At 40.3% G+C, this 13,216-nt stretch overlaps 1 protein-coding gene across 1 annotated transcript in view; it reads right to left on the bottom strand.

The window, feature by feature from the left end:
• Positions 1 to 6,633: 6,633 nt before the first annotated feature.
• LOC149316250 (cytochrome P450 4B1-like) overlaps positions 6,634 to 13,216 on the bottom strand; it is a 30,381-nt gene continuing 23,798 nt past the window's right edge. Inside the window, exons 11-13 of the mRNA XM_089518298.1 lie at positions 12,795 to 12,859; positions 8,645 to 8,727; positions 6,634 to 7,692 (exon numbers count right to left, since the gene is read on the bottom strand). Of these exons, the coding sequence (XP_089374424.1) occupies positions 7,524 to 7,692; positions 8,645 to 8,727; positions 12,795 to 12,859 (317 nt within the window). The 3' untranslated portion in view covers positions 6,634 to 7,523. The remainder of the gene's footprint in view (positions 7,693 to 8,644; positions 8,728 to 12,794; positions 12,860 to 13,216) is intronic.

Here is a 13,216-nt window from a genome sequence, read left to right as displayed (position 1 = left end):
AGGAGAAACACATGCGTTGCGCATACACTCACACACACACTCAGGACTCAGGAAAATTAGGGTTGGAAAATGGGAACAGATTTCAGGCGTTACTAATGGAGATGCTTACCAGAATGTAGATTCCCTCCGGGGAGCGAATGGGGTGCTGGACAGTGAGACAAGTCTGCTCCGCAACCTGGGAGTGAGCAGAAATGCCGGCTACCAAAACAGAGGTCTGACTGACGTGGAGCAAGTAGACCTTGAAAAATGGCGCGCTGAGCAGCCAAAGTGGGGACATTTTATGGGCCAAATCTGGCCTGAGGCAAAGAGGCTGGCTTGGCCGAAACAAAGGTGTTCTAAAGATTTTCTTTTCACCTGGATGTCTGCTTTAGATAGTATAAAGGGCTTATGCCTCTCGGGCAATAGGTTCGAGGAGGAGGTTGATAGCTTCAGGGAAGGCAATCCTTTTACTCTTCCCAGACTTGAGATAATCCCTTCATGCGACTTCCCCAGACCCTCTGAGATGTTAATATGGGAACTCCCTCAGGGGAGGTGTACATGTCCTCTCACTTTGCCAGTAATGGAGGACAGGCTGCTAGAGTTCATCCAGGGGTCATTAAGGGTTATCATTGATTCCAAAATTTATATCGCAGCATGGGTAACACCCTGTGTCTCACTATTCTCTAGCATCTGCTGCCTGAAGCAGCCACCTCACAGTAACTAATGGTAGACTTGACCCTGAACAAGTTTTTTGTGTTCTTTTGTCTTTGAAAAGGAAGCTGGGCAAAGGCTTGAGCCTGGCTTGTAACAAAGGGAGGTATTTTACTGGTCTTGACTAATGGCACACACCCTTTTTCTTGTGGTGGAAAAGCTGATAGAGTGCAGTATATGTATAAATGCATTGTATACTCTGCCCCACCAGGTGCCCATAGACAACTGCATTTCAGTTGTACTTGTTGATTTAAAAATGAGAAACTCACTAATTTCTTTCATCACATGTAGTCCAGTCCTCAGGTGCACTATTTAAGTGCCAGTTCAAATTGGAAGCATGTGTCTTTCTTGCATCCCCAAAAGTTAGCTTTCATGTCAAGAAGGAGTGCTATACAGGAGATCTATGCTTCAGTTTCCCAAATGGAAACAGAACAAAAAATCATCCCTACTGGAGGGCATTAATTGTGATCAAAACAGCAGTGCTGGAATGGAGAGCGTTCTATCTTTCTCCTCAATTTTTCTTTATTTCTAAATTAATTAATACAAGCCACTGAACATGCTTACTTGAGGATTTGAGGAGTTATAGTTCTCCAAATAATGTTTCCCATTTCTGAACTTTTATAAAATTTAGAGAGTTATGAGATAATCTACTCTCCAACTGTCTGAATTTGGTAGAGACAGTCCTGATTAATCCTTGGTTCTCCATCCTTTTGAAATGTCCCAATCTCTCTCTTTTCGTCACATATTCTTACTCTGTCCTCAGCTTACTTCAAGTTGTTGCAATCCACTTTCACAATGGAAAAGTACTTTGAATTCAATTAGTTCAGCAGTGACGGCGGGGGGGGGGGGGGGAGATGAGAGATGGTGGTGATGGAATCTTGCTCTTCACAGTAGGCTCTGGCAAAAGTAACTGCCACAGCCTCTTCTAGCTTGTGTGTTTTTTCTCATTAATAACCTTTGTCATCTTGACCATACTCTGATGTTGCTTGGCCTTGTGTCCTGATTTTTATTTGTGAAATGTTGGTGGCTATGAGATTGCCTATTTGCTGTGGCCTAAAGAAAACAACCACTGGCAGAAAAATCAACACCTAATGCAGAAATGCAAAAACCTTACACTTCCCCCCCCCCCCCAAACTTCATTTTGATTGCTCCACTATAGTTTGTAGTTTTAAAAAAACCATAAAAGACATACATTTTCATGTTATTTTCTGCCAATACACAAAGTATATAAGCATGTTTGCCTAGCACAAGCTGTTTTGTCTGCCCTTTCCTTTAATACATGCATTTCTTTTGATTTTGTATCGTGTGCACATTTTGTTTGTTTGTTTATTTATATCAACTATGTATATATTATAAGATTTCAGGGCAGCAAAAATAAATTCAAGAACTGAGAAATGTAAAACAATAACATATAATTTATACAGCCTTAAAATGTAATAAAAAGTTTAAGAATTAAAAGGAAGCCAAACCAATTCAAAACCATACAGTATATATACGTGTACACATTTGGATACAATAATCAGAATGAAGCCAGTGTCACAGACCATTGGGGTTCCAATGGGAGGACATTCCATGACCACATTGCCACAATAGAGAAGGCCCTCTTCTACACCTTTATATAGCATATTGTTTCTATACGCAGGAGAGGTCTTCACTAGCAGACCTCAGTCCACAAGCAGGCATGTACAGGAGGATACTTTTACAAGCATTCACCCCTTTTATAATTTTGCATATTTGGGTTTCCCCCCATTTTTTTTTCACTATTTTCAGAAATTTCTGTGCATAGGTAGATATTTATTGTTGTTATGTATCTTCAAGTCATTTCTGACTTATGGCAACCCTAAGGTGAACCTATCATGGGGTTTTCTTGGCAAGATTTGTTCAGAGGAGGCTTGTGACATGCCCAAGGCCACCCAATGGGTTTCATGGCCGAGTGGAGAATCAAACCCTGATCTCCAGAGTTGTAGTACAACACTCAAATTACTACACCATGCTGGCTGCTGGTGCAATGGTTAAATGCCAGTACTGCAGGCACAATGTTGTGAGTTCAACCCCAGGCAGGGCTCCAAGGTCAACTCAGCCTTCCATCATTCCGTAGGTCAGTAAAATGAGTACCCAGCTTGTTGGAGGCAATTGGCTTACACATTGTAAACCATTTAGGGAGTGCTAGTTCAATGACAATTGGTATAAAATGTGCTTTTTTATATATATATATATATATATATATATATATATATATATATATATAAAAAACACCTTAATACTACTTGGCATTCATATGGTGCTTTAGTTCATTTCATAGATAATTGTAGGTATGTGTGCAATATGTTTGCTTGTCATAGGAACTGTTAAAATAAACTCTGCCATGATAACCACTCTTTTCTACCATTTCCATTTCAAAATGCATGAGACCCTTAGTAACTGTGACTTTACCCGGGGAAGAAGCTCTGATGGTAAATTTTTTGTGGGTTTTTCGGGCTATGTGGCCATGTTCTAGAAGAGTTTCTTCCTGACATTTCACCAGCATCTGTGGCTGGCATCTCTGAAATAGCCTGAAAAACCCACAAAAAACTATGGATGCCGGCCATGAAAGCCTTCGACTTCACATCTGATGGTAACTCTGGATGCCATTTAGTTAGTTTCAGATGGCTTCCCCCTTCCTCCTCCCTCTGCCTGCCTTTACCTCTAGGTCAAAGAAGGCTGTAAAGTAATTCAAGGAGTAAGTAAGAGCAGGGAAATTGCTCCTTATGTCAACAGGCACAACCCAGGATCCAAAGTAAGAAGATAGCATTAAACCAAGAAAGAGAAAGTGAACAGAAAATGTACACAGTTTTATAAAGAAAACAAAACAGCTTTACAGAACTTAACACTGTATGACAAAAGGCTACATTTTGGAGAGGTGGGGGAGAGGATTAATTCCTAATGGAGAAGAAGAGACATTGGATGCATCTGCAGAGCCTGCAATACTGATGGGGGATATCCTGATCAAATCGCTTCACAGTCTTAGCCACTCCAGCTTTCCACTGTCTTCTCTTCATACAGGTAATTATAAGGCTGCAGCAACCCCCTCCCAACCCCCCCCCCCATCCACTATCCCGTCTATGATACCATTTCAGTTAGCTCTGTATGCTGCAGTTGTTTGCATTGCTGTCTTGTGTGTGTGATTGCAGTCTACATATTTTCTAAATAAAACCTTTTAAATTCACCCAAAACCTGGCTTCCTTTCAGTCAGTACTGATATACATTGGTACAAACGGTCCAAAGGTTACCCAAGCCTGTTGCAAAGATAATTTCCCCAACATTTGAAGTACAGCTAACAGTTGTTGAAGGCCCCCTCATGTTCCTTAGATAACAACAGTGTTATGAATTAAGCTAAACCAGCGGTTCTCAACCTGTGGGTCACGACTACTTGGGGAGTTGAACGAACCTTTCACAGGGGGGGTCGTCTAAGACCATAGGAAAACACATATTTCCGAGAGTCTTAGGAACTGAGACCATTGTTTGGGGGCCACCACTACATGAAGAACTATATTAAAGGGTAAAAGCATTAGGAAGTTTGAGAACTACTGTGATACACAGATAGCTCTTTGATCTGATCCCTCACATCTTATTTTTTAACCCACAGGCCAAAAGACTGATAATTACTCACAAATATGTAAGTAATCTTGTATGGTTCTCTTTTGGGGTGTGAGCAGACCATATCTTACCCCACAATTTTTTGACATTACCATAACTAACCCAATAATGAGAAATGCTGTCATTCAGACTGCCCCTAAAGGTATCCTTCGCTATAAGAATGTCTAGTTTCTATTGTTCAAAGCACATTGTCATTTGTGAGAATTTAGGAGGGAAATGTAATTATTATACACTAAATGAGAAGCTCCAGAGGTTTATGAAAAAGGATGATAATACCATTTTGGGGTATGAGACATTTGCTGTTGGGAAGGATGTCAGTCATATGACATGAGGGTGCCTGCAAATGTGAGGGGCATGGAGAAGAGAGCCTAATGAAATTTAATAGTAGAAAAATCAGTTCTTGACTTTCATCATTTATATGATCTGCAAAGGAAAAGCGGGATACAAATAAACAGATTATTATTATTATTATTATTATTATTATATTAATATATATTAATATATTTCTCTTGTTTTGTTTATGTATTTTGTTAACCGCTTTGATCTCTGGGAAAGCGGTATATAAATAAAATTTATTATTATTATTATTATTATTATTATTATTATTATTATTATTTAGATGATAGAGATGCCATTTCATAAATAGGCTGCTTGCTTCTGGATTGATTATTGGTCCCAAACATACTGCAGAAATAATCCAGTTTGAGACTGCTTTAACTGCCCAACCTCAGTGCTAGGGAATACTGGAAATAGTAGTTTATCCATGGTTTGTTTTCATTATCAAACATGCCTAACAAACAAAACCATCTAAGGAGTCTAAATGTTCAGTGCTGCAGAATTAGAACCAGTGGCACCATTCACAATAAGGACAGAAATGCAGCATCTATGGAGAATATTGCACTAGCATCCATAATGTTCTGATCGCATCCCAGAAAAGCTCTGTAAACTACCCATATAGGAATGGCATAATCATAATGTGGTGACAACAAATACTATCACACACCCTTTGCTGTTTATTTATTTATTTGTTTACGTTATTTATACCCTGCCCTTCATCCCTAATGGCTCTCAGAGCGGCTTACAATTATTATTTTTAATAAGACAGTTCCCTGCCCTCAGGCTTACAATCTAAAAGACACTACACAAAAGGAGAAGGGAATGGTGGTGGGAAAGGGGATGAAGTGCAGTGGTTCTTCTCTCCCTCTGATGCCTGGACCAAGGCAGATGGACTAGAGGGAGGGCTTCTTCAGGCTAGCCCTGGTGGAGCTGGGCCAGCCTATTCACTCCCTCACAGGCCAAAGGATGACAGTTATGGAGGGAGTTATGTTCTAGTGGTAATCGTGTCCCTTTTTTGCACATGCATACTTTTGTTGTAAGGTTTGTAGTACTGCGCTTGCATGTTACGTCATCATTCTATGCGCCTATTACATCATACTACTTCCTCCCATGAGGTTTAATTTGGGCTGGGGGGAAAAGTTAATTTACTTGTGGAGTTTATCAGATGGATTTTAAAACTGGCTCCAGCCTCCTCAGATGCAGGATAGAGGTGAGGATTATCGCATGCTAAATCGCCACCTAATCAACACCTGCCATCAGTCTGGGTCCCAGTTGCTCTCTGCCAGCACTTTTTAGAAGCCAGAAAGCTTCCAGCTTCTAAAAAGTGCTGACAGAGCTTGGCTGGGACTCAGCTTGGACCTGGACTGATTGTGGGTGATGATTAGGTGGCAAGCTAGGATGCAGTAATTCCTGCCTCCATCCCACGTCCTGGCACCAGCCCATGAGGCTGGAGCCAGTTTTAAAGTCCACCTGATAAGCTCCTCTGTTATCCTCCTCATGTCACCACCAGAATAAGAGTAGAGTTTGGGGAGTGTAATAGGACAGGAGGGGAGGAAGGAGTCCTGACCAATCAGAACACAAGGACACATTGAGATTGGCAGGATTATCACATACACATCACCTGGAACAGCCTCAAAGTGATCATGACAGCTATGAACGGAATTTCCCGTTTTTGACCAGGAATGGGAGAAGGCCAGACTGGGTGAGGGATGAGTACTGCATGAGAACGGGGCTGTGCGATAACATTCGTTCCGTCCAGGTTACATCCCATGCCCAGTATAGTAGGAAAATGCTGTGCGATAATCTCCATATGCAAAGTAACACATAGCAGCAGTGAATCAGCTGCAAGAATCAGTTGTCCATTGAATGAATCTTCAGTCTTGACACATGTTATTTGAAACAATTATTTAATTAAAGATTGTATTAATTATTCATCTTACATTAAGATGTAATTACACACATATAGGCCAACTTCCTATTAATGAGTCACACACACCTGAGTCTCTCCTTGCATGGAGCTGAAAGGGCTATTCCCTTGTCTTTATGTTCTATCCAGAAAACAAAATCCAAAAAAAAAAATATTCAGAACCATATGCTAATCCTCCTTTGACATTGTGCTGACTCCCAACTGTTTCTCTATTGTTTACATTACCTCCCATCTCCCTCTCTTTAGCAAGAGAGGTTCCTCCAAGATTTTAACAGCTGCCAAACTTTGTGAGAATTTGAAACTGCACATGCAGAGCTATGAGCACATATAGGATCTTGGCCATAATCTGTTGGCATAGTGCGCTGGTATCAAGGAGAGTAGATATGAAATCCTCGTGCCTTTGATATAAGTATAATTGGATTATATATTGCAGAGTTTAGTGTAGTCATGGACAGATGCATGGCACTACTGATAAGAGTGGGAGGAAGTAATGCTGGGCAAATGTGATTAATCGAAGACATTAAACAACAAGTGGTATGTTTCTGCTGTATTAAAAAAATCAAAACTTTTTTTAAAAAAAAAGATAGCACTAATATATTTCACTTTACCCATGAAATGACCGTCAGCATCCTTTCCTGAAACCTTTTAAGTTTTTCTACAGCAAAGATAAATTTTTAGTCTGTTCTTTGCAGGTCTTTGCCAGAAGTGAAAGATAAACTAATTCCGACAGGTTTTTGATGAGAAATGACTACTTTTATTGCTGCTAGCTCTATAGAATTCTGTTTCCTTTAAAGTATTGTTTGTCACTAATTTTCAAAAAGATTTAGTTATACTACTGCATTTACATTCATTGTATTACAGGTTTTATACAATTCTGGGTATTTTGAATAGAAGAGATCACTATAATTAAATAAACAGTGTATTGTGCATATTATCATTCAAGTTTTTTAAAATATAAATGCATTCCATTCCAGGAGCGCATGGCAAGTTCAGGTTTTTCAAGAGGAAGATTAGCAGGATCTGGTGAGACTTGAAAATGCAGCAGAGTCAAAGCAACAGCCAGCTTCAGCAACATTAAAGCAAATTGTTGTCCAATGCAGTTTCTGAGGAAGAGAAATATTCAAGTGGAAATCTGAACTGAACCCTGAAACAGAGCCATTCCTGCAAATGCCAGCCATTGATCCACTTTCCTCACATCCGGTTGCAACTTCAAAGAGTCTATCTGATTTTGGTGTGATTGAAAGCTGGGAATGATGAACGGCAACTGAACTTCAAAGAAGTCCAACATTCAGAAGTATTCTCGGCACAACAGTTGGATTCTAGCGCAGAATTCTGGATTTCACCATTGGGGGCATTAAAGTACTAATAGAAAACCACATGTTGATCTGTTTTTAATTTGCAGTAACATTTTGTTGTCAATGCAGAATGGGTTGGGGTTGGGGAACTACACAGAAATGACTGCCTTGGATCGATGGATCTGTTCCCTGACTTAGCATGCTGTCAAACAAAAGCATTCTAAATTAGAAGCAAATATGGTGCTATGTTTAAACTGCTCCACTAAGAATACATTCAGTTTCCAGGGCAGAAGGCATTACCATATGCAGAGTGGCAGAAAGTCCAATGAGAGTCCTAGGGCATCAGTAAGTAATACTCTCACATATCATACCCTTTATTTAACCTTCCTTCAGGAAGGATCTATTTGCTACTCTAAAAAGGAAAGGAGAGGAAAAGAGACAATTTATTTCTGCCTTCCTCTGAAAATCGGCTTCCATTTCCTTGTTCCAAACTATCAGCGGTGAAGTCCATGGGTCAGGATCAATCCATAATCTTAGGCCTGACCCTCACTCAGATAAATTATGGCATAGAAAAATTACACTTTGGACCACAACTCACAGAGAGCCTACAGTGAGGGATTGTAGGAGCTGGAGACTAAAAGTAATTTCATGTTCTGATATAAATTAAGTGGTGTTTTGTGTTTGCTATTTTTGGTCTTGGATCCACATATCATTTTGTGAACTTTCTTACATAATTCATTATCATTAGAATATTTATTACCTGGGCCCAGCAACAAAAGCTAAAAAGGCATAAGGATGTCGATGAGATGTATTCTCTGGAGAAAACCTCTCGGGATCAAAGATCTGAAAGAGATTAAAGTTTATTTATTCAGGCTCAATACTGTGAGCAAAACTACGTATATGTTTCTCAGCAATTTTTGTTTATAGCTATATGAAATTAGACATGCATTCATGGAACTCACTCAGACATGCAATTTATCATCTGATTACTGCATTGTCAAATTATGACTTTCGTGTTTGAATGAATGGGAGAATTTTCATTTACCTCACATGATCTCAAGAGGAATGCCTATCATGCAGTGAATTCATATATTCTGATATCTAATAGTCATCAAACATACAAACACCGAGTGACTTGCATACATATGCATATTGGCTTTTCTTTTATCAAAATGGGTGTGCCTCCCTAAATATTATTTTGGAGTGAATGTACATATATGTTCCTACATGCATATAGATGTGGTTCTTGTACTTCTCACCTGATGTTTGGAGAACATACTTGCTGCAATAAGCCATAATTACAGTAGGACCTTGGTATCCACTGGGGTTTGTTTTCAGGACTTCTGTGGATACCAAAATCCATGGATACTGAAGTCTTATTGAATACAATGGCAGAGCAAAAAGGTATCCATTATATAAAATAGCAAAATCAATGATTGCTTTTTAGAATGTGTGTGTGTGTGTGTGTGTGTGTGTGTGTGTGTGTGTGTGTGTAAAAATCCAAAGCTGTGGATGGTGAATCTGTGGATATGGAGGGACAATTGTGTATGGGCAATGTAGTCAAACTATTTTGAGGGCCCCAGGTTCCCTGCCTCTGAAGTGGGAGAATAATAGAGGATGTATCTATAATGTAGCGATAATGCAGTTTTGACACCACCTTAATTGCCATGGTTCCATCCTACAGAATCCTGGAATTTGTAGTTGATACTGCAACCCCTGCTGCCCTTTCTTTTGGTGGTCTCTCCTTCACCCACACAAGCCGCCGTGAGGGTCCTGGAGGAGCGGTTGGTATCTTTCTATCTAACTCATCCCAGTTTCAAGTTCTATCATTTCTCTTCCTTTGAGTTTCATCCTATTAGACTCTTTGCTCCTTTACAGTTCTGGGTTGCAGTTATCTATTGTCCTCCTGGTTTGGCCACCCAGTTCCTCCCAGACTTTGAATCATGGCTGACATTCTTTCTTTCAGATTTAGTCCCCACTTTGATCCTAGGTGACTTTAATATCCACATTGATGATTCCAATAACCCTACAACGTCTCACTTTAACTCTCTCCTAGCTTCTTTTGGCCTCCAACCACATTCGAACTCTTCAACGCATTCTCAGGCCTCAGCCCTGGCTTACTCCCATCATCAGGTTTCTCCAGTCCTGCTCTAGAGAAGCCGAAAGTCTTTGGAGAAAGTCCAAACAGTGGGCTGATTTTATCCATTACAAATGTATTCTTTCTTCCTTCTCACGCGCCCTGTCTATGGCAAAACAGAATTATTACAAATCTTTGATCTCCACCAATGAGAGGCGCCCGCAGCATTTGTTCTCCACCTTCAACACTTTGCTTAAACCTCCCTCTCCTCCTGTCTCTTCATCTTTCTCTACTAATGACTTTGCTAATTACTTCATCTCAAAGATTACCACTATTTGCTCTGAGATAGTCCCCCTCGATTCTTCTTCTCTTAATCTTCTATCGCCCTCGCCTAACAAATTTTCTGTGTTTCCTCCTGCTTCTTTGGATGAACTCTCTAAACTTCGGAACTCTTCCAAACCTGCAACTTGTTCTCTTGATCCAATTCCTACTCGTCTTCTAATTTCTATAGCTCCCTCTTTTCTGCCCTAGCTTCTCCATATCTCCAATCTCTCTCTCTCTACAGGCTCCTTCCCTTCGGTCTTCAAACATGCTCTCATTTCCTCAATTCTAAAAAAAACTTATCTTGACCCCTCCTCTTTGTTTAGCTATCATCCGATTTCTCTTCTTCCCTTTCTTTCTAAAGTTTGGGAACGGGTTGTTTATTCTCACTGTCTTGAGTTTCTTGAAGCCAACTCCATCCTCGATCCCTTTCAGTCTGGTTTCCGCCCAAGGCATTCTACTGAGACAGCTCTCACTAAGATTTCGAATGACCTTTTACAGGCCAAGGCTAATGGCCTTTACTCTGTTCTCATCCTTCTTGATTTGTCTGCAGCCTTTGGCACCGTTGATCACTGTTTTCTAGTTGATATACTTTCTGACCTTGGGTTCTCAGACTCTGTTCTCAACTGGTTTAGATCTTATTTGTCTGGCAGATCTTTTGCAGTGGTTGCAGGCGGTCAGACTTCTTCTCCTGTTCCCTTATCTGTTGGAGTTCCCCAGGGCTCTGTTCTGGGTCCCCTTCTGTTTTCTCTCTACACACTGTCCTTAGGAAAACTCATCAGCTCTTTTGGTTTTTCCTACCATCTGTATGCTGATGACACCCATCTGTATCTTTCTGTCCCTGACCTTTCTCCAAGGCTTGAACAGCAAGTCTCGTCTTGCCTCACAGCTGTCTCACAGTGGATGCGCCATCGGCGTTTGAAGCTCAACATGTCCAAGACGGAGCTTCTTGTCTTTCCTCCTAAGCCCACCCTTCAACACTCCTTTTCTGTCTCTATGGACAACATTTCTATTCAACCAGTCCAGCAAGCCCACAGTCTTGGTTTTATCTTTGATTTTTCTCTGTCATGTATCCCTCAGATCCAGACCACAGCCAAGGCTTGTAGATTCTTTTATACAATGTTGCCAAAATCTGACAATATCTCTCTGCCTCCACTGCCAAGATCCTGGTCCATGCCCTAGTGGTCTCACAATTTGATTACTGTAATGTCCTCCTGGCTGGGCTTCCTCTTTCTCACCTCCGTCCTTTAATTTCTGTCCAGCATTCAGCTGCACGCATTATCACTTCCACCCACCGCGCTGACCACATCTCTCCTGTGTTGGCATCCCTTCACTGGCTCCCCCTCCCTTTCCACATTCAGTATAAGCTCCTGCTGTCGACGTTTAAAGCCCTCCATGGACTGGCCCCTCCGTACTAATAAGACCTTATTTCTCCTCACCTTCCCACTAGGGCCCTCCGTTCTGGTAGTCAAGGTTTGCTGTCCCAACCCAGGATTTCCTCTGCCCCATCTCGGATTCACCCCTTTTCACTCGCTGCTCCTCACTCCTGAAACCTTCTTCCCCTGCGAGCAAGAGCTATCACCTCTTTAACCAGCTTCAAAATGGAGTTGAAGACCATCCTGTTCAGAGAAGAGTTCCCAGGCATTGCATAATTGTCACTTGCTATTTGAAGTTCTTTTGTTGCCTGTTTTATTGAATCATTTCCTGTATTGCTATGTATTTTATATGTATTATCCTACTAGAGAGGCTGGCTAGCTCGAACAGACCTCCCTGGAAGAAGATTAACAATCCATTAAGAAGCCAAGCCCTCCCTCCAGTCCATCTCCCCTGATCCAAGCCTCGGAGGTAGAGAAGAACTGCTGGCCCTCATCCCCTTCCCAACCACCTCCCTTCAACTTTTGTGTCATGTCTTTTTAGATTGTAAGCCTGAGGGCAGGGAACCGTCCAATTAAAAAGATTGTATGTACAGCGCTGTGTAAATTTACAGCGCTTTATAGATAAAGGTTAATAATAATAATAATAATAATAATAATAATAATAATAATAATAGTTATGTGATGCATCAGCACTCTTTAGCATAGAAGGTTAAGACCTTATAAAACTACAAGTTCCAGGATTCCATAGGATGGAGCTATAGCACTTAAAGTGGTGTCAAAGTGCATAATTTCTACAGTGTAGATGCATCATCTCTCTGATATTTTTAATATACTTTATAGCAGGGAAATCAAGGCCTGGCAGTGGAATGCTAACCTATACTGAGTTAGAGCAAATATTCCTGCTCCAACTTTTCACGTTTTGCTTAATTCTATTGTTTTAAACAGAGTACAATAGCAAGGCCATCTGAATTCCTTCCAAAGTCTCCAGAACATAAATTCAGAATCTCTCCATGATGAATTGATCTCATTTCTGCTGTATGCTTAAGTGTAATGTTGTGCTTTGATGTGATATTACTGTTTCTTAACCACTCTTGGATGAAACCAGACATCTAACATCTCATCAAAAAAGAAAATACCTCAGGATTCTTCCACACTTTGGGATTTTTATGAAGAGCGTAAATATTCAGGGATATCAAGCTACCTGTTAAAGATGGAGTGAAAGGAAGAATTTCATTAATATGCAGATGACAAGAGAGAAATTGAATATACATTTCTACAGCCAGATTGAATTAAAACTGTGAAGAATTGCTCAAAATATTTACTAGTTGTTACAGTATCACAATGTATTTTGTGGTGTGTGTGTGTGTGTGTGTGTGTTTTAAATTTAGTGGCACATTGACTAAAAAAATGTAATGGTGGTAATTATATGAGATATATGTTTCCCTTAAAATGTGGATTTTCGCTTATTGAAATTATTACTTACTTAAAATAAGGAGTTACAGAATAGATATATCTGCCCACAAGGTTTCCAGGTAGATATTTAAAGCTTATTTTTTTT

The sequence above is a fragment of the Sceloporus occidentalis genome, unplaced genomic scaffold, assembly GCF_023333645.1.
Source record: "Sceloporus occidentalis isolate IW3139 unplaced genomic scaffold, rSceOcc1.0.p SCAF_3, whole genome shotgun sequence".
Taxonomy (NCBI): Eukaryota; Metazoa; Chordata; class Lepidosauria; order Squamata; family Phrynosomatidae; genus Sceloporus; species Sceloporus occidentalis.
Note: the sequence above shows the minus strand (reverse complement) of the source record. Positions and strands in the feature narration are given on the sequence as shown.